This window comes from Dryobates pubescens, chromosome 3 (genome assembly GCF_014839835.1).
Source record: "Dryobates pubescens isolate bDryPub1 chromosome 3, bDryPub1.pri, whole genome shotgun sequence".
Lineage (NCBI taxonomy): Eukaryota > Metazoa > Chordata > Aves > Piciformes > Picidae > Dryobates > Dryobates pubescens.
In genome coordinates, this window is record NC_071614.1 from 23221007 (window position 1) to 23240036 (window position 19030).

Below are 19030 nucleotides of genomic sequence, written 5' to 3' on the forward strand. Positions count from 1 at the left end.
GACCCAGCTTAATCGGGGGGGGGGGGGGCTTACAAAGTCATCCCCAGAGGTCCCTTCCAACCTCCAGCATGCTGGGATTAATCCTCTATGCTCCTTGCTTCTCTCTGGGGTTCTGTGATCCCGTTCTGTTGGAGGAACTGATGTGAAAAAGGCAGGCAAGGCTGACCATAGAAAGAAAAATTCATCAACCATCCCCTTCTTGTTTCTAATGGAGGTTGTTTGTATTGCCAGCTTTTGCTCCATAGTGGGTAAGCACTGAGGAGTGATGTTCTGCTTCCCTTCCCACCTCCCAGCCATGGCAGACGCCTGGTGGAGAGTGTGGGAGGAAAACATTATCACTTGCCTTGAAGCTGAGATTTGTTTGGTGTCATTCTCCTTCCTGCCATGTGCAGCAAAACAGGATCAAAGCAGCTGAGTTTGTTAGGATGGTTCAGTCCTTCCCTTCTTTTTAAAGCTGTGGGGCTGTTACTGGGTTAAAATAGTGCTGCAAAAGTGCTGCTTACTCTGCTGGGGAGCATCTGTCAGCGGAGAAACTGCCAGACAGCGCTGGGAAATGAACACTGGAGCTTCATTTCAGGACAACCTGAATTCAGCACACAAGAAGTTGAGGGAAGTAATCTTGTCTCCAATAATCTGGGTATTGTCCTAATAGAAAATTACTTGAAAGTAGCTTAGTAGTGGGAAACAGTTCACTATGTGTTTACCAGCTGGGGATGTGGGCACATGACACACACAGAGGCACATATGAACCTGCTTGACAGCCCAGCCTGACGCTGAATTTCCATCCCCACAGTGTCACACTGCAGTCCTGAGCTCGGGGAATGGAGCACAAAGGTCAGCCCCTCCCTCCAGCGCCAGAGACAGCGTGGAGAGAGGGCCAAAGTGCAGCACACAGCACCGAGCCCGTGTCCCAGGGCAGCGTGAGGGGCAGCACCTGTTGGTCAGGTGCAGGCTGAGGCTTTGAGTTTGTTCTCCCTGCACTTTCTGCTGGGAGTGGGAATGTTTCCCTCCTGAATGTTTTACCAGCACTGAGTGTTAAACCTCCCTGGCATCACTGGCTCTGTTCCTGTTGTCCTGCCCAGCTCTGGGGTCATAGAATGGTCCAGGTTGGAAGAGACCTCCGAAGGTCATCCAGTCTGACCTCCCCACACTCAGCAGGGACATCCCCAACTAGGTCAGGCTGCCCAGGACCTTGTCAAGCCTCACCTTGAATATCTCCAGGGAAGGAGCCTCAACCACTTCCCTGGGCAACCAGTTCCAGTGTTCCACCACCCTCATAGTAAAGAACTTCTTCCTGATTTCCAATGTAAATCTGCCCTTCTCTAGTTTGAAGCCATTGCCCCTTGTCCTGCCACTGCAGGCCTTTGTAAACAGTCTCTCCCCATCCTTCCTGTAGGACGCCTTCAGGTACTGGAAGGCTGCTATGAGGTCTCCCCAGAACCTCCTCCTCTTCAGGCTGAACAACCCCAGCTCCCTCACCCTGTCCTCATAGCAGAGGTGCTCCTACCCCCTGATAATTTTCATGGCCCTCCTCTGGGCCCTTTCCATCAGGTCCATGTCCTTCCTGTCCTCAGCACAGGAGAATATTGGACCTGTTGGAGTGGGTCCAGATGAGGTCATAAAAATGCTCTGAAGGCTGAAACCCCTCAGCTGTGAGGACAGGCTGAGGTAGTTGGGTTTGTTCAGCCTGGAGAAGAGAAGACTCTAGGGAGACCTTGTGGCCTTTCAGTTCTTAAAGGAGCAAATAAGAAAGATGAGGGCAGACTTTTTAGCAGGGCCTGTTGTGACAGGACAAGGGGTGATGGTTTGAAACTAAATAAGATCCAGACTAGATAGAAGGAAGAAATTATTCACACTGAGGGTGATGAGATGCTGATCCAGGTTGCCCAGAGAGGTGGTAGATGCCTCATCCTTGGAATCATTCCAAGTCAGGTTGGATGAGGGTCTGAGCAATCTGCTGTAGTTGAAGGTGTCCCTGCTGACTGCAAGGGGTTTAGCTGGATGGCCTTGAAAGGACTCTTCCTGCCCAAACCGGTCTGTGGCATGATGCTGAAGAAGTCACATTTCTAGTAGATTTCAGACTCAGTGCGGCTTTGGCTGGGTTCAGTGCTGGGCCCCATCCTGTTCAGTGTCTTTACTGGTGATCTGGACAGGGGGATGGAGTCCATCATCAGTAAATGTGCAGGTGACACTGAGCTGGGGGCAGGAGTTGATCTGTTAGAGGGTAGGAGAGCTCTGCAGAGGGACCTTGCCAGGCTGGACAGATGGGCAGAGTCCAAGGGCATGAGATTGAACACATCCAAGTGCCAGGTTCTGCACATTGGCCACAACAACCCCATGCAGAGCTACAGGCTGGGGTCAGAGTGGCTGGAGAGCAGCCAGGCAGAAAGGGACCTGGGGGTGCTGTTTGATAGTAGGCTGAATATGAGCCAGCAGTGTGCCCAGGCAGCCAAGAAGGCCAATGGCATCCTGGCCTGCATCAGGAACAGTGTGGCCAGCAGGAGCAGGGAGGTCATTCTGCCCCTGTACACTGCGCTGGTTAGGCCACACCTTGAGTCCTGTGTCCAGTTCAGGGCCCCTCAGTTTAGGAAAGATGTTGAGTTGCTGGAAGGTGTCCAGAGAAGGGCAATGAAGCTGGGGAGGGGTTTGGAGCACAGCCCTGTGAGGAGAGGCTGAGGGAGCTGGGGTTGCTTAGCCTGGAGAAGGGGAGGCTCAGAGGAGACCTTATTGCTGTTTACAACTACTTGAAGGGAGATTGTAGCCAGGAGGGGGTTGGCCAACATGGATTTAGGAAGGGCAGGTCCTGCCTCTCCAACCTGATCTCCTTCTATGATCAGGTCTGTCTGGTGGACATGGGGAGGCCTGTGGATGTAGTCTATCTGGACTTCAGCAAGGCCTTTGACACCGTCCCCCACAGTAAACTGCTGGCTAAGCTGTCAGCTCGTGGTTTGGACCACAACACTCTGTGCTGGGTTAGGAACTGGCTGGAGGGCTGAGCCCAGAGAGTGGTGGTGAATGGTGCCACATCCGGCTGGCAGCCAGTCACCAGTGGCATCCCCAGGCATCAGTGCTGGGCCCCATCCTCTTTAACATCTTCATTGATGATATGGATGAGGGGGTTGAGTCAGTCATCAGCAAGTTTGCAGATGACACCAAGTTGGGAACAGATGTTAGTCAGAGGGTAGAAAGGCTCTGCAGAGGGACCTCGACCGACTGGACAGATGGGCAGAGTCCAATGGGATGGCATTTAACAAGTCCAAGTGCCGGGTGCTGCACTTTGGCCACAGCAACCCCATGCAGAGCTACAGGCTGGGGTCAGAGTGGCTGGAGAGCTGCCAGAGAGGGACCTGGGGGTACTGATTCACAGCTGCCTAAACATGAGCCAGCAGTGTGCCCAGGTGGCCAGGAGGGCCAATGGCATCCTGGCCTGCATTAGGAATGGTGTGGCCAGCAGGAGCAGGGAGGTCATTGTGCCCCTGCACTCTGCATTGGTTAGGCCATACCTTGAGTACTGTGTCCAGTTCTGGGCCCCTCAGTTTAGGAAGGACACTGAGACACTTGAATGTGTCCAGAGAAGGGCAACAAGGCTGGGGAGAGGCCTTGAGCACAGCCCTGTGAGGAGAGGCTGAGGGAGCTGGGATTGTTTAGCCTGGAGAAGAGGAGGCTCAGAGGTGACCTCATTGCCCTCTACAACTACCTGAAAGGTGGTTGTAGCCAGGAAGGGGTTGGTCTCTTCTCTCAGGCAACCAGCACCAGAACAAGGGGACACAGTCTCAAGCTGTGCCAGGGGAGGTTTAGGCTCAAGGTGAGAAAGTTCTTCACTGAGTGAGTCATTCGTCATTGGAATGTGCTGCCCAGGGAGGTGGTGGAGTCACCGTCCCTGGAAGTGTCCAAGAGGGGATTGGACATGGCACCTGGAGCCATGGTTTAGTAGTCATGAGGTGTTGGGTGATAGGTTGGACTTGATGATCTCTGAGATTTTTTCCAGCCTTATTGATTCTATGATTCTGTGATGTCCAATATGGATCCTCTTGGCCAAGATCAGGGTCACTTGAGAGGAGCTGAGATTGATTCATGTCCTGAGGGATCATTAGGCCATGTGTAATTCCTCATGAGTCAGAAAAGTCTCCTTTCACTTGTGGACAGAACTTGTTCACACCATGGTCTGAGTTTTATGAGGCCTTTGTAACAAAACAAGTTTGTCCAGGTGTTTCTAGATGCAGTTGGTAGAGACACATCAAGGATGTTTTTGATAGGAGGAGATGAGAATAAACATTTTGTGAGCTCTTCTGTTGCTCACCCAATGTACAGCCAGGGATTTCTGAAGCCATCTATGGTGTGGCCCAAAAGCATGGCTTTGCAGTGATGTTCTTGGGGTGGTTATGTTGGGTTTGCAGAGAAGTTAATTTGCAGGCTCAAAAGTCTCCAGTGTGCAGCACAGTCTCCGGTGTAGCACACAAGGAAGCACTGCGTTGTGGAGAAAAAACAGCCTAGAGCTGCTGCTTCATCTCTTGTCAGCTCTTAGAGAAGGAGGCCTTGATTCTTCGCTCTGTTTCACTGGTATTGGAAGCTCCTCCCTCTCTACTCTTCTCTAGGGAGGCCACATAATCAGTATTTGATCCAGTTCTGGGCTCCCCAGTTCAAGGAACTACTGATGAGAGTCCAGCACAAGCTATGCAGATGATGATGGCACTGCAGCATCTCTGTGAGAAGGGAAGCCTGAGAGACCTGGGGCTGTTTAGCCTGGAGAAGAGCAGCCCTAGGGGTGATCCTCTCAATGCTCAGCAGTATCTAAAGGGTGAGGGGCTAGAAGATGGCACCAGATCCTTTCCAGTGGTGCCCAGCAACAAGACAAAGGGCAACAGGCACAAAGTAGAACATTGAGCAAAATCTTGTTTCATGTGAGGGACCAGGCTGTCCAGAGAGGTTATGGAGTCTGCCTGGAAATTGTGATCCTGGGCAACCTGCTTTGAGTGACCTCTCCAGAGGTCCTTTCCAGCACACACCATGTTGGGATTCTGTGAGTGTGTGCTGTGAAAGTCACTTCACAGTACCACAGTATCACCAAGGTTGGAAGAGACCTTGAGGATCATCTAGTCCAACCTGACACCACAAACCCCATGACTAGACCATGGCACCAAGTGCCACATCCAATCTCTTGGAACACCTCCAGGGATGGTGACTCCACCACCTCCCTGGGCAGCACATTCCAATGATGAATGACTCTCTCAGTGAAGAACTTTCTCCTCACCTCGAGCCTAAACTTCCCCTGGCACAGCTTGAGACTGTGTCCCCTTGTTCTGGTGCTGGTTGCCTGAGAGAAGAGACCAACCCCTTCCTGGCTACAACAACCTTTCAGGTAGTTGTAGAGGGCAATGAGGTCACCCCTGAGCCTCCTCTTCTCCGGGCTAAACAATCCCAGCTCCCTCAGCCTCTCCTCACAGGGCTGTGCTCAAGGCCTCTCCCCAGCCTCGTTGCCCTTCTCTGGACACGTTCAAGAGTCTCAATGTCCTTCTTAAACTGAGGGGCCCAGAACTGGACACAGGACTCAAGGTGTGGCCTAACCAGTGCAGAGACCAGGGGCACAATGACCTTCCTGCTCCTGCTGGCCACACTATTCCTAATCCAGGCCAGGATGCCATTGGCCCTCCTGGCCACCTGGGCACACTGCTGGCTCATGTTTAGGCGGCTGTCGATCTAGAAGCTGTGCTTCTAGAGCACAGCTCTTGTGAGGAGTGGCTGAGGGATCTTGGGTTGTCAGCTTGGAGAAAAGGAGGCTGAGGGGAGACCTTCTGGCTCTCTACAACTCCCTGAAAGGAGGTTAGAGGTAGGTGGGGGTCGGTCTCTTCTCCCAAGGAACAAGAAACAGGACAAGAGGAAATGGCCTCAAGTTGTTCCAGGGGAGATTTAGGTTGGACATGAAGAACAATTGCGTGCCCAAAAGCATTGTCAAGGCCTGGAACAAGCTGCCCAGGGCAGTGATGGAGTCCCCATGGTGGAGGGATTGAGCAGCTGTGTGGACATGGTGGTGAGGGAGATGGTTTAAGTGGTGAGCTGGCACTGCTGGGTTGACAGTTGGGCTCAATGATCTGGAAGGTCTTTGCCAACCTAAATGATTCTGCAATTCATTTGTGTGGCTCTGCTAAACTGTGGAGGTGGCACAGGTCGAGCCACGAGAAGGAGCTGGCTCATACTCGGGATGTTCCCAAATGCTGTACTCAGCAGATGAGGGAAGATGGGAGGATGTGTTGCTGAAGGAGAGTTAAGATGACACTACAGAGAATCCCTTTAACATCTGTTCCATCTTTCCTTCAGGTTATGCTTGCCGTAACATCTCCACCTCCACTGCCCTTCAGAGTAAGTGTAAAGCAACTTCACCTCCAAGTTCCTTTCCAACCTAAGCCCTTCTGTGATTCGTGTTCTTAAAAATCCACTGCCCACAAGCTTAAAACCCACTGACAGACTTCTCTCTGCTTCCAGACAGAACCCACGTTACCTACGATGTCAAAGGGGATGTTGCTGTCGTCCGCTTCAACACGCCAAATTCCAAGGTACTCTCTTAGGTTACAGGTGGAAATGGCAGCAGAAGCAGCCATCTGGAGAAGACTAAGATCTTGCCTAACCTGCAGCCTTTCAAAGTTGTGAACAAAGCAGAATAAGGAAAACAAGTGTTTGGGGCAGTTAATGAGATGCCTGAAAGTGCCCTGTGGAAATATTTTGTGTCTGCTCACTTAACTTGTCCCTCACTGGCACAGGGACAAGTTAAGGGATCTAGCACAGGGTACTGCTAGATCTTGCTAAGCTGTTGGATTCAACACAGTTAAGGAGAGTCTCTGTTGTATAGGGGTCAGAAAAACAGTTTAGAAGCACTTAAAATCTGGTTTTGAGGTCACAAACTCACTGTCAGTGAGATGAAGGCAAGAATTCTTAACAGCAGATTACTTGATGAGCTACTACAGGGTTGCATCACCAGCCTCGAGCCCCTCACTCCAAGAAGGACAAGGAGGTGCTGGAGTATGTCCAGAGAAGGGCCATGAAGCTGGTGAAGGGTCTAGAGCACAAGTCTTGTGAGGAGCAGCTGAGGGAACTGGAGTTGGTTAGCCTGGAGAAAAGGCAGCTGAGGGGAGGCCTTCTCACTCTCCACAACTCCCTGAAACAAGGTTGGAGCTACTTGAGGGTCAGTCCGTTCTTCCAGGTAACAGGTGACAGGATGAAAGGAAATGGCCTCAAGTTGGACCAGGGGAGCGTTAGCTTGGACATGAGGAACAATTTCTTTCCCAAAAGGGTTGTCAAGGCCTGGAAGAGGCTGTCCAGGCCAGTGGAGTCCCCATCCCTGGAGGGTTTTAAAAGCAGTGGAGATGTGGTGCTGAGGGACAGGGTTTAGTGGTGATCTGGCATTGGTGGATTAATGGTTGGACTTGATGATCTTAAAGGTCTCCTCCAACCTAAACAGCTCCATGAGTCCATGAACTTCACATTTCTCTGAGTTTTGTGACACAGACTGAACTAAGTTCTCTGGCAAACCTGGGCTCAATTTGAGCATCCCAGAGCCATTACAGTTTTGCCATGCAATGATGTGGCTGTTGGGTGAAGTCCTGGATGGTCTGTTGGGTTTTTGTTGTGTTGGTTTTTTTTTCCCCAAAAGGCAAATCTTGAAAGGCTGTAGAGCTGTCCCAGTCAGACCTAGCACTGGCTTTGGCTTTTTGCTGTCTGTGCCAGCTTCTGTGCAAGTTTTCTGATGACTGAATCCAGTAGTAATGCAGTGGTTAAACTCTGTTGTCTCCTCAGCTCCCTCTTTACAATGCTGATCTGCTGCTTTCCAGGTAAACACTCTCTCCAGAAAACTCAACTCAGAGTTTAGTGAGGTAATGAATGAGATCTGGGCCAATGAATCTGTCAAAAGTGCTGTCCTCATCTCCTCCAAGCCAGGCTCTTTCATTGCTGGAGCAGATATTGAGTAAGTACTGGGAGTGCTTGAAGTTGAGCTGAGGGAGCTTTCTCTGAGGCTCAGCATGCAAGTCTCATGGTCTGCACTGTGAAGTCCCAGCATTTTGTGACTGACATCTCCCCAGGCAGAGGCTGGGAGTGAGATCCATGTGCTAGTGTGCTCAAATGAAGTTAGGATCGTGATAAAGAGGAGCATGGTGAGTCATTAAAGCCCATTTGGCTGCAGCACTGGATCACTCCTTCCTGCATGCTGGGGTGCAGCCAGGAAAACCCATCCTGGCTCCAGGGTGAGCACTGTCCTTTGGTCTGGGACACCACAGGAGCAGGTCATTTACATGCAGAGCTTGGTTTGAGCTGGGTTTGAGTGCCTGGCAGTCTGCCAGCCTGGCCCCTTGATTAAGGCAGGATTTGGTGCTCTGCCACTTTGAAGCATCTCAACAACTTCTCAGGCAATCCAGCAGCGGGTTTGCAGGGGGTGGGTGCTCCCTCTGAGTGTTGGTGTGCTGTTGTCCTGACACTGGGCAGGGCAGAATATTTGTTTCAAAACATTAAAAGCCAGAAAAGCTCTAAGAAGAAGTAAAATTGCAAATAAACACTTCAAAACATTTTGGGTTGGTGTTTGGTGTTGGGTTTTTTGGCTGGCTTTATTCAAGAGGCAGAGGCTTGATATGAGGAGAGAGTAGCCAGGGCTGGTGTGTGGAGCAAAAAGCCTGGCTGTGTTTGAGGTATCTGCTGATCTCAACACTACCAGCCTCCTGAATTGTGCCTGCCTGGCAGATGCAGCTGCCCTCTGTCAGAATAATTAGCACAGGGAGGCACTAATTGGCAGAGTGCAACATCAGGGCAGCAAACAGCTGCTCCTCTAAAAAGTGATCCTGGGCTCTCCCCCCCACCCTTCCTGGCAAGTGCTTTGAGGCTTCCTAAGGCCCTTCCTCCTCTCTCCCAAAGGCTTTCAACACTCTAATACAAGGAAACTCATTCAGTGCTTTCAGGCACAGCCCTGTGTCAGCATGCAGTGACTTAACCCATGGAATTTAGTAGTCTCCTTGTGTTGTCTGTTAGTCTAGGAGTGGGTAACTAAATAGCTCTCTGCTGTCCATCAGTCAGTGGGGCTTTGTGGGAACAAGCCATTGAAGCATTCTCATTTGCCTCCCATTTTCTCAGAGCTTTGCCCATTCTGACCAGCCTTTCTGCCTCCCTGCAGCATGATTGCAGCCTGCAAGACCTCTGAGGAAGTGACTCAGCTCTCTCAGGAAGGACAGAAGATGCTAGAAAAAATTGAGCAGTCTCCAAAGCCCATAGTAGCTGCCATCAGTGGCTCCTGCCTGGGAGGAGGACTGGAGGTACTGAACAGTTCCATGTCTGATGAGCAGGAGTGGGAGTCAGTAGGACTGGTTCTCTAAACTACCCTGAATGCCTGCAGGACTGAGAAGGATTTGGGACCTGGCATGGTTTCATTCCATCCAAATGAGTTTGTGGCAAGCTAATGGCTTAGCTGTGCTTCAGGGCTCTGCCATGCTAATTTGCTTCTGTTGAGAGCTAAGCAAATGTGAATCTGTGGGGGCCAAGTCAATACTTAGGTTAGAGCATCCCAGGGACAACTGCCTGTTTCCAGCAGCCACTGGATCTGGATAAATGCCTCTGGCAGAGCCCAAACTGGAAATTGCTGCTTTTCAGATGAACCAAGTGTTGTCTCCCAGCAACTTGTAAAGGTGGTTGTGAGTTAGAGGGATGAGTGTGGGAAGCATGGCCAGGCTCCACCCCAGCTCTGCCTACTCTGCTCCATCACCTGCCACTTAAGGCAGAGAGTGAGAGTCAGTGTTGAGAGCCTGGAAGACCTGAGGCTGTTTAGCCTGGAGAAGAGCAGACTCAGAGGGGATCTTCTCAATGCTCACCAAGAGCTAAAAGGGTGAGGGGCAAGAGGCAGGGGGGGCAGACTCATCTCGAAAACAGTGGTGCAGAGTGACAGGACAAGGGACAACAGGTACAAACTGCAATCCAGAAGGTTCCATATGAAGATGAGGAGAAATTTCTTCCCTGTGAGGATGCTGGAGCATTGGAAAAGACTGCCCAGAGAGATTGTGGAGGCTCCTTCTCTAGAGAGTTTCCAAACCCTACCCAGATGCAATCCTGGGCAGCCTGCTCTGGGTGACCCTGCTTTAGCAGAGGGGTTGGACTAGATGATCTCTAGAAGTCCTTTCCAACTCCCACCATGCTGTGATTCTATGGCCTGCTTTATCATCTCCATTCAGGATTTTGTAATCTGAGTAATACCTGGAGCAAAGTTTCCTAAACCAGGATAACTTTGTGGGAATGGAGCCCCTTCAGGTACAGACTGAGCCCTCCAGCAGCACTGTGGTGACAGATCTAGGCTTGGTGATGCAGCAATCAGCCATGCCATGGCTGACCTGTTAATGGGACCATGCTCTCAGGATAGTGAATGAATTTATGCAGCCCATGGTGGTCTAGATGAGATTTGTGAATAGCTTGGCTCAGTTTGGTAGTTTCATGTTCATTTTGTAGCTGCTTGATGTCATCTCCCTGCATGTGCTGCTCTTGCCGGAAGAAGCCATCAGCACAGAGGGAATTTGGGCAGTTGGACTGGGGGGCTGGGGAAGCACTGGAAGGAAAGCTGAGGCAGTGTGTAGAAGAGACTTTAGTGATGGATGGCAAGTTTTTCTGTGGTCACTCTCAGGGAAACCTTTTGGTTTATCTTACCTTTTTTTTCAGGTTGCCATTGCCTGTCACTACAGAATAGCAACAAAGGACAAAAAAACAGTCTTGGGAACACCTGAAGTGTTGCTGGGTCTCCTGCCAGGGGCAGGGGGTACTCAGAGGCTGCCAAAGATAGTAAGTAAGAGAACTTCACTTGATAGATCCTTCCTTTAGTGACCCCGAAATGGGTTGAAGGTTGGTCTGGATGATCTTTGAGGCCTCTTCCAACCAGATGTTTCCTGTGATCCTCCTGCATGGCATGCTGCCATTCTCAGATGTCCTTTCTACTCTTCCAGGTGGGACTTCCAGCTGCCTTTGATATGATGCTGACTGGGAGGAACATTCGTGCTGACAGAGCAAAGAAGATGGGGCTGGTTGACCAGGTGGTGGACCCTCTAGGTCAGACATGATCCTCCTTAGTTCTAGATCTACTGCCTGTCAATTAACCTCTCCACCTGGGTGGAGAAGGTACTGATGCAGTCAACAGCCCAGTGAGGGTAAAGCATATGGACTGGGAGGAGAACCTCATAGAGTTCAACAAGAGCAAACATAGGGTCTTGCACCTGGGGAGTAATAACCTCGTGCACCAGTAAAGGCTAGAGGTTGATATGCTGGAAAGCAGCTCCATGGATCAGGATCTGGGAATGCTGGGGGACAGCAGGCTTACCATGAGCCAGCAATGTGCCCTTGTGGACAAGAAGTCAAGTGATCTCCTGGGCTACATTAAGAAGAATGTGACTAGCCAGTCAAGGGAGTTTCTCCTTCCCCTCTACTCTGCCACAGTGAGGCCAGATCTGAGTATTGTGTCCAGGTCTGGTCTCCCCAGTTCAAGAGAGACAAGGAACCACTGGAGAGAGTCCAGCAGAGGTTGCAAAAATGCTGAGGGACCTGGAGCATCTCACTGATGAGGAGAAGCTTAAAGACCCAGGGCTTTTTAGCCTGGAGAAGAGCAGTCTGAGAGGGAATCTTCTCAATGCTGATCAATAGCTGAAGGGCAGGGGTCAGACTAATTTTAGTGATGCCCAGCAACAGGACAAAGGGCAACCCAGCAACAGGCACAAACTGGAGCCCAGGAGGTTCCATCTTAAGATGAGGGAAAGCTTTCCTGTGAGGGTGCCAGAGACCTAACCCAAGCTTTTCAGTGGGGTTGTGATGTCTCCTCCAGAGAGACTCCAAACCTGCCTGGCCACAATCCTGGGCAACATGCTGGGCTACTTGGAGTGCAGCATCCTTCCCATGCTCTGCAGTGCAATATCTATTCCCACCTTAGAAATATGGGCAGAGGCACCCTGAGATCTCAGGTTTCTCTTAAGCCCAGTGAGTAGGGAAAGGTTAGCGTGGAGGGCAGGCCTGCTGGCTCTCTTGCCTAGCTAATTGTACAGATAAGAGCCTGCCTTCCTCATTTATCATCTCAGAAGGACAGGTTGCAAGCCATCATGAAAGGAGAATGGATGACCAGTGTCTATATTTATGCAGCCTGCAGATGTTCATCTTCATGACAAGATCTTGAGAAGAAGCCAACCCCCACAGCTTAGGTGCTCTGAATTCCCAGCTGACTTTCAGTGGGAGGAAGAAACTCCTTGCAAACTGCAGATTTCCAGGTGCTGAGTGGGCTAGGGAATAATTTCATGCTGCTGACTGCCCTGAGAAATGCAAGAGAAGCTCTTGTCTGTTCTTTCTCTGAGCTAGACAGCCCCAGGTCTTTATGCTTCTCCTTGTCAGAGAGATGCTGCACTCTTCTCAGCACTTTTGTAGCCTCTGCTGCACTCTCTGCAGCAGTTCCTTGTCTCTCTTGAACCAGGGAACCCAGGACTGGACCCAGGAGTCCAGAAGATCCTCACTATGGCAGGATGGGAGGAGAACCTCCCCTCCCTGCTGGCCACACTCTTCTGAATGTACTCCAGGAGACCATTTGCCTTCTTGGCCACAAGGGAGCATTGCTGGCTCGTGAGGAGCTTCTGTCCACCGGCATTCTCAGGTCCTCCTCCACGGAGCTGCTTTCCGGCAGGTCCACCCTTAACCTATGCTGCTGCATGGGGGTTATTCCTCCCCAGATGCAGGACCCTCCACTTGCTCCTGCTGAACTCCATGAGATTCTCCTCCACTCAGCCCTCCAGGAAGAGGGGTCTTTAGTTGGATTCTCACATACAAAGCACACACTCACGCTTGAGTTAAAATTGCCTGCATAAGCTTTGTACTTGCTTAAACGTGCATTGGCTTTACAAAGCCAGCTAATGTGGTTTTTTTATACCACTGCCTGCCTTGAAGGAAACTTGAATGTTCTGAAGAGCTGTTTGGAATCCTAGCTCAGAGCTTGTAAGCACGTAGGAGGAACAAAAAGCCGTGCAGGCTTTGGAGGCATTGCTTGCCGGTTCGGGGAGCAGCCGGCGCCAGAAGGCGTTTTGCCGCTCCTCTCATTTTCATTCACAGCGTCTGGGGGAAAGCTGCTTTGAGTGGAGTGATGTGGTGGCTGCCTGGGGAAGGCTTTGAAGGGGAGAGACAGTGTTAATCAGGAGGCAGTGTGTCATGGGGTGTCACCAGTTCTTCAGCAGGGAGCTCCACAACGCTCACTTGGTCTCTTCACTCCTGTGCCCAGGTCTAACTCCGGCACATGCCTTAACAAAACATGCAGGTCCCTGGGGTGCATTCAGAAGACTCTGACTGGCAGGTCAAGGTTGGGGGGGGGTCTCTTCCACACTACTCTGCTCCACTGAAGGCACATCTGGAGTACTGGGGTCAGCTGTGTGCTCCCCGCTTCAAGAAGAGGGAGCTACTGAAGGGAGTGCAGCAGATACTGAGGGCACTGGAGCATTTCTCTGAGGATGGGCTGAGGGACCTGGAGAAGATATGTGCTGTGTGACCTGGTATAGGTGATCCTGCTCTGGCAGGGGGATTGGGCTAGATGATCCTTCAAGGTCCCTTCCAGCCCCTAACGTTCTGTGCCTCTGTGATTGCTAAAGCTTGTTTTGTGGTGCCTTGCTTCCTTGTGGGACAACTTCAGGTTAGCACATCTGGGCCCCAAGATGGATGGCCAAGCACCCAGAGCCTCTCTAGGTGTTGTGCAAGTGGCACTGTCTAAACCAAAGGAGCAGATCAAAGGAACATCATGGGCTGTCTCATCCATGCTTCTCTGTATCATAATCCACCAAGGGTAACTTCTGCCTCCCCTTTTGTTCACAGGGCCAGGTGTGAAGACTCCAGAGGCACGGACAATTGAGTACTTGGAAGAGGTGGCAATTGACTTTGCCAGAGGTCTGGCCAACAGGACTGTGTCAGCCAAAAGATCCAAAGGGCTAATGCAGAGTAAGTCTGTAGTCATAGTGGCCAAATCCCAAGGGCTCTGCACCTGAGGAGGAATAACCCCTGCACCAGCACAGGTTAGGGGTTGATCTGCTGGAAAGCAGCTCTGCAGAGAAGGACTTGGTAGTGCTGGGGGACCACAAGATCACCATGAGCCAGTAATGTGCCCTTATGACCTAGAAAGCCAGTGGTCTCCTGAGTATATGAAGAGTGTGACCAGCAGGTTAGAGGAGGTTCTCCTGCCCCTCTACTCTGCCCTAGGGAGGCCATATCTTACTATTGTATCTAGTTGTGGGCTCCCCAGTTCAAAAGAGACAAGGAACTGCTTGGAGAGAGTCCAGTGGAGGCTACAAGGATGTTGAGGAAACTGTAGCATCTCTGTCAGGAGGAAAGGCTGAGAGCCCTGCAGCTGTTTAGCGTGGCGAAGAGCAGATTGAGAAGGGATCTTCTCAATGCTCATCAGTAGCTGAAGGGCAGAGGCCAAGATGATGGGGCCAGACTCTTTTCAGTGGTGCCCAGTTACAGGATAAGGAGCAACAGGCACAAGCTGGATCCCAGGAGGTTCCACCTAAGCAGAAGGAGAAACTTCTTTCCTGTGAAGGTGCCAGAGCATTGGACCAGGCCACCCAGAGGGGTTGTGGAGTTTCCTTCTCTGGAGAGGTTGCAAACCTGCTTGGTCATTGCAATCCTGGGCAACCTGGTGAGGGTGACCCTGCTTTAGCAGCAGGGTTGGAGTGGGTGATCTTCAGAGATCCCTTCTTACCCCACCCAGGCCAAGATGCTGGGATGCTGTGACTGTAGTGACTGTGCTCCAGTTTTGCTTCTGGGATGCCTGTGCTCCTGTTCAGCTCCGGTTGGAAGATGGAATTCCTTCCTGTCGTAATCATCTCTTGAGCCAGGAGGGCTGGTAGAGAAAATGTTACTCTGCAGATCTGATCTTCAAGTGATGTTGCCAGAGCTGCAGGTGGTTGCTCCTGAAGTGTCCTAGAAAGGCACCAGGCCTTGGGGAGGGGGCATCAGCTACCTCCAGAACTTTATCTGTCTTCAAACTTGTCGTAGCAAGTTCTGTACCAAGCTTGTGTGATCAAGTGGGAAGAGGCATGTGGGTCTGCTCTCTACTAGCCCTCTTCAGTGGGTTTGTGATACAGGTAGAGCTCAGAAGTGATGACATCTGCATGAGTTCTGCTGCCACAAATTGTATTAGGAGGATACTTCAGCCCTGAAGGGGACTTTGCTGTTTAAAGAGCCATAAAAACCCTTCTGAGAACCCCACCTGTGGCTGAGTTTCAAGTGCACATTGCTGTTGCAGGTCTGCAACCCTCACATCTATACTCTTACCTTTCAGGTTAATCATTTAAAGGCTGATGGTGCATAAAGCACTGTGCTGAGACATGTTTTTGTCCCATCTTGCAGAGATAACAGATTATGCCATGGCTCTGCCATTTGTGAGGCAGCAAGTTTACAAGACAGTGGAGAGCAAAGTTCAAAAGCAAACCAAAGGACTCTACCCTGCTCCACTAAAGATCATTGAGGTAATTCCCAAGAATTGGTAATGCCCAAGAAACCAGAGTGAAGGTGAATCTGTGGGATAACACAGTGCCAGAGGGAAGGTGGTTCCTTGCTCTGAGTCAAGCCATACATCCTCACAGAAGATCAGTCCTGATGAGGGCTGCCTTTTTGGCATATCAAGCAAGCAAGGTAGAATTGAAAGGAACATCCTAGAATGGGGAGGCATTAAGAAGGGTGTGACCAGCAGGTCAAAGTTGGTTGTCCCCCTCTACTCTGCCCAAGTGAGGCCCCATCTGGAGTCCTAGTCCAGTTGTGGGCTCCCCAGTATGAGAGACAAGGAACTACTGGAGAGACTTCAGTGGAGACTACAAGGATGCTGATGGGTCTGGAGCATCTCTGTCAGGAGGAAAGGCTGAGAGACGTGGGGCTGGTTAGCCTGGAGAAGAGCAGCCTGAGAGGAGATCTTCCTAATGCTCATCAATAGCTAAAGGGTGGGGGGCAAGAGGATAAGGCCAGACTCTTCAGCGATGCCAAATAATGAGATACAGGGCAATGGGCACAAACTAGAACCCAGGAGGCTCATCTGAAGATGAGGAGAGACTTCTTTCTTGTGAGAGTGCTGGAGCACTGGACCATGCTGCCCAGAGCGGTTATAGAGTCTCCTTCTCTGGAGAGATTCCAAACCTGCCTAGACATTTTGATCCTGAGCAACCTGTGGGTAACCCTGCTTTAGCAGGAGGCTTGGACTAGGTGATTCCAAGCCCCACAGTTCTGGGATTCTGTGATATGGTCACCAAGTTTATGTGGTACTAGTGCCAGTAAGAAATAGATCAAGAACAGCACTGGGGCAAGAGGGAACAGCCTCAGTTTTCACCAGGGGAGGCTTAGTTTGGACATGAGGAACAATTTCTTCCCTAAAAGGGTTGTCAAGCCCTGGAACATGCTGCCCAGGGCAGTGGTAGAGTCACCATCCTGGAGGGGGTTAAAATCTGTGTGGAAGTGGTGCTGAGGGATGTGGTTTAGTGGTGACCTGGCAGCGCTGGGTTAACAGCTGACTTGGTTTGAAAAGCCTCTTCAAACCAGACCAGCTGTGTGATTCTATGAGAATCCAATTTGAGGGAAGGCTTAGCTGGAGTACTTTATTCATGAAACATGGAGCTGCAGTTTTTCCAGGTGTCCTCTTCTAAAGACCTGATGGAACCTGTTGAAACCAGGAAGGTCGATTCTGCTGATTTCATGGCACCAACCACACAGCGCTTGAGGGCCTCACTCCCTGACTTACACAGGCATTGTGTTACTTACAGACACTGCCCCAGGGAGGTGCAGCTAAAGAAGTCAGCTCATCAAAGCCCAGCTGTTGCCAGATGTGACCTAACAGCAGCTTATCTTTGTGGTTCCTCACTAGGTTGTAAAGACTGGGCTGGACCAGGGGCGTGACGCTGGATACCTCACCGAATCCCAGGTAAGGAGGTGAGATTCCTCCTGCTTACAAGCAAGCTGTGCAGCTGGGAGGAAGGATGGAAAAGCAATGTAAATGTGGTGCTGAGGGACATGTTTTAGTGGTGACCTGGCAATGGTGGGTTAAGGCTTGGGCTTGATGATTTGAAAGGTCTCTGCAAACCAAAGCAGTGAAGCACAGATATGTTTAACCAGGCACAAATATTGGCCACAGGCCACAGTGGTCTCTTGCTCCCTACTCTTCTGGCAGTGAGGCTGTGAAAAAGGTCTGTCCTGAACAACAGAACTGTTTGTTGAGGTCCTGCATCTGTGAAAACACTTTGTGCCTTTTTTCCTTTCTGTGATACCTCTGTTCTCTTTACTCAGTCATCAGGGTGGAGCAGGTCCAGGGGAGGCCACAAAAATGATGAAAGGGCTGGAGCCCCTCTGCTGTGAGGAGAGGTCAAGGGCTTTGGGGTTGTTCAGCCTGGAGAAGGCTCCAGAGAAGCCTTCTTGTGGCCTGTCAATACTTAAAGGGGCATATGAGAAAGGTGGGGCTAGACTCTTCAGCAGGGTCTGTTGTGACAGGGCAAGGGGTGATTAAAGTTTTTCACAAGGCCTGAGGGCAGGCCCCTTCCACTTGGAAGCCACTGGGACTTCCACAATGTCCCTGGCTGGTGCAGGATAGGAGGGAAAGGGTCCCACAACCATGAAATATGATCCTGTCACTGGGGGAAGCATCGATCTCGTAGGACCCTGCAGCTGCTGGCTGGCTGAGTCACTTCTGGCTCTATCACCACACCAAAGAGCTGCCAGGGAATGCTCCTCTCAAAGCTGTCTTGGTGGAACTGAGCTGTGAACCATTCCATGGGTAGGAAGGAGATGGAGGTGGAAATGCTGTGGTTGCTCTTGTTCAGTGGCAGAACCCCTGCCCCTCCAGACACAAGACCCATCCCACTCCAGACACAAGCATTTTGGGTGCACACTTTCAGATGCTTTAAATTAGAGGAAAGGACACTGAACAAGCAGCTTCCCACTGCTTTCCAGCAGCCCATGTGGGAGGTGATGGTGCAAAGTGGGCTGTGCTTAGCTCAGAAGATGCCTCTGGGGAGAGGGTGCACCTGCCCTGTCCTTTGCTAACCGGCTTACCACTCTGCAGTTACAGAGGTCACCATGCCCTCTTCTTGCCATCTTTTTGATGTGTGCCTGCTGGAAGTGAGGCAGCTGTTACATATCAAAGTCTCCACTCCCTTCTTCCCTTTCTTGCAGAGCTTTGGCCAGCTTGCAGTGACCAACGAGTCCAAGGCGCTGGTGGGGCTCTACCACGGGCAGGTGCGCTGCAAGAAGAACAAGTTTGGAGCCCCTCAGCGAGAGGTCAAGTGAGTGCAAGCATGGGATTGCCTGAGGAGCAGTTTGGAGGACCTCTGCTCTTGGGACAGAGGGGCTTGTGTGGCAGAGATCTCCAGCCTCCAGAAGGCTGATCCACTGCAGTTCAGAGGTCTCACCCACAAGTGACATCTCCTTACGTGACCTCACCAAAAATCGTGCCTGGGTGGAGGGGATCTGTGCAGTGCTGATGGCAGCAGTGGAAATCGAGCTGTTCCTAGCTTTGAATGTGTCCCCTGCTTTCTGTGCAGGACCCTGGCAGTGCTGGGAGCAGGGCTCATGGGAGCTGGGATCGCACAGGTTTCAGTGGACAAGGGAATTAAGACCATTCTGAAGGACACAGCTCAGAAGGGCTTGGACAGAGGACAACAGCAGATCTTCAAGGGGTATGTGAATGAAAAGGAGTTTGCTTGGGATGGGCTGGAGCTTCCTTTAGACAAAATACTACTTCCAGGCAGTCAGGAATACCTGACACCTCTGTTCCTTTGGAGTCTTCTACCTTCAGGTGTCACAAATGTGTTCTTTCAAGGTGGCCCCATGCAGTGTCCTGGGATATTGCTATGAAATAGGCCCAGTGTACTCAGCTCCTTAGGTGGGTGGACAGCCTATCTAGCTTTAGCTTTTAGATTTAGCAATGCCTTGTAGAGCTAAGCAGGGAGGGAAAGACACCTGGCTGCCCAGAGGCCTGTGTCAAAGGAGGCTTTGGGTCAGACTTCTCAAAAGCTGGATTTCTTTC

General features: G+C 51.1%; 1 protein-coding gene across 1 annotated transcript in view; it reads left to right on the top strand.

Annotated features, from left to right (window-relative positions):
- Positions 1–19030, top strand: part of HADHA (hydroxyacyl-CoA dehydrogenase trifunctional multienzyme complex subunit alpha) — a 32275-nt gene that overhangs the window by 3529 nt on the left and 9716 nt on the right. The window contains exons 2-12 of the mRNA XM_054179788.1: positions 6316–6357; positions 6481–6551; positions 7824–7957; positions 9152–9290; positions 10678–10797; positions 10959–11061; positions 13843–13965; positions 15376–15494; positions 16877–16933; positions 18178–18287; positions 18546–18680. Coding sequence (XP_054035763.1) covers positions 6316–6357; positions 6481–6551; positions 7824–7957; positions 9152–9290; positions 10678–10797; positions 10959–11061; positions 13843–13965; positions 15376–15494; positions 16877–16933; positions 18178–18287; positions 18546–18680 — 1153 coding nt within the window. The remainder of the gene's footprint in view (positions 1–6315; positions 6358–6480; positions 6552–7823; positions 7958–9151; positions 9291–10677; positions 10798–10958; positions 11062–13842; positions 13966–15375; positions 15495–16876; positions 16934–18177; positions 18288–18545; positions 18681–19030) is intronic.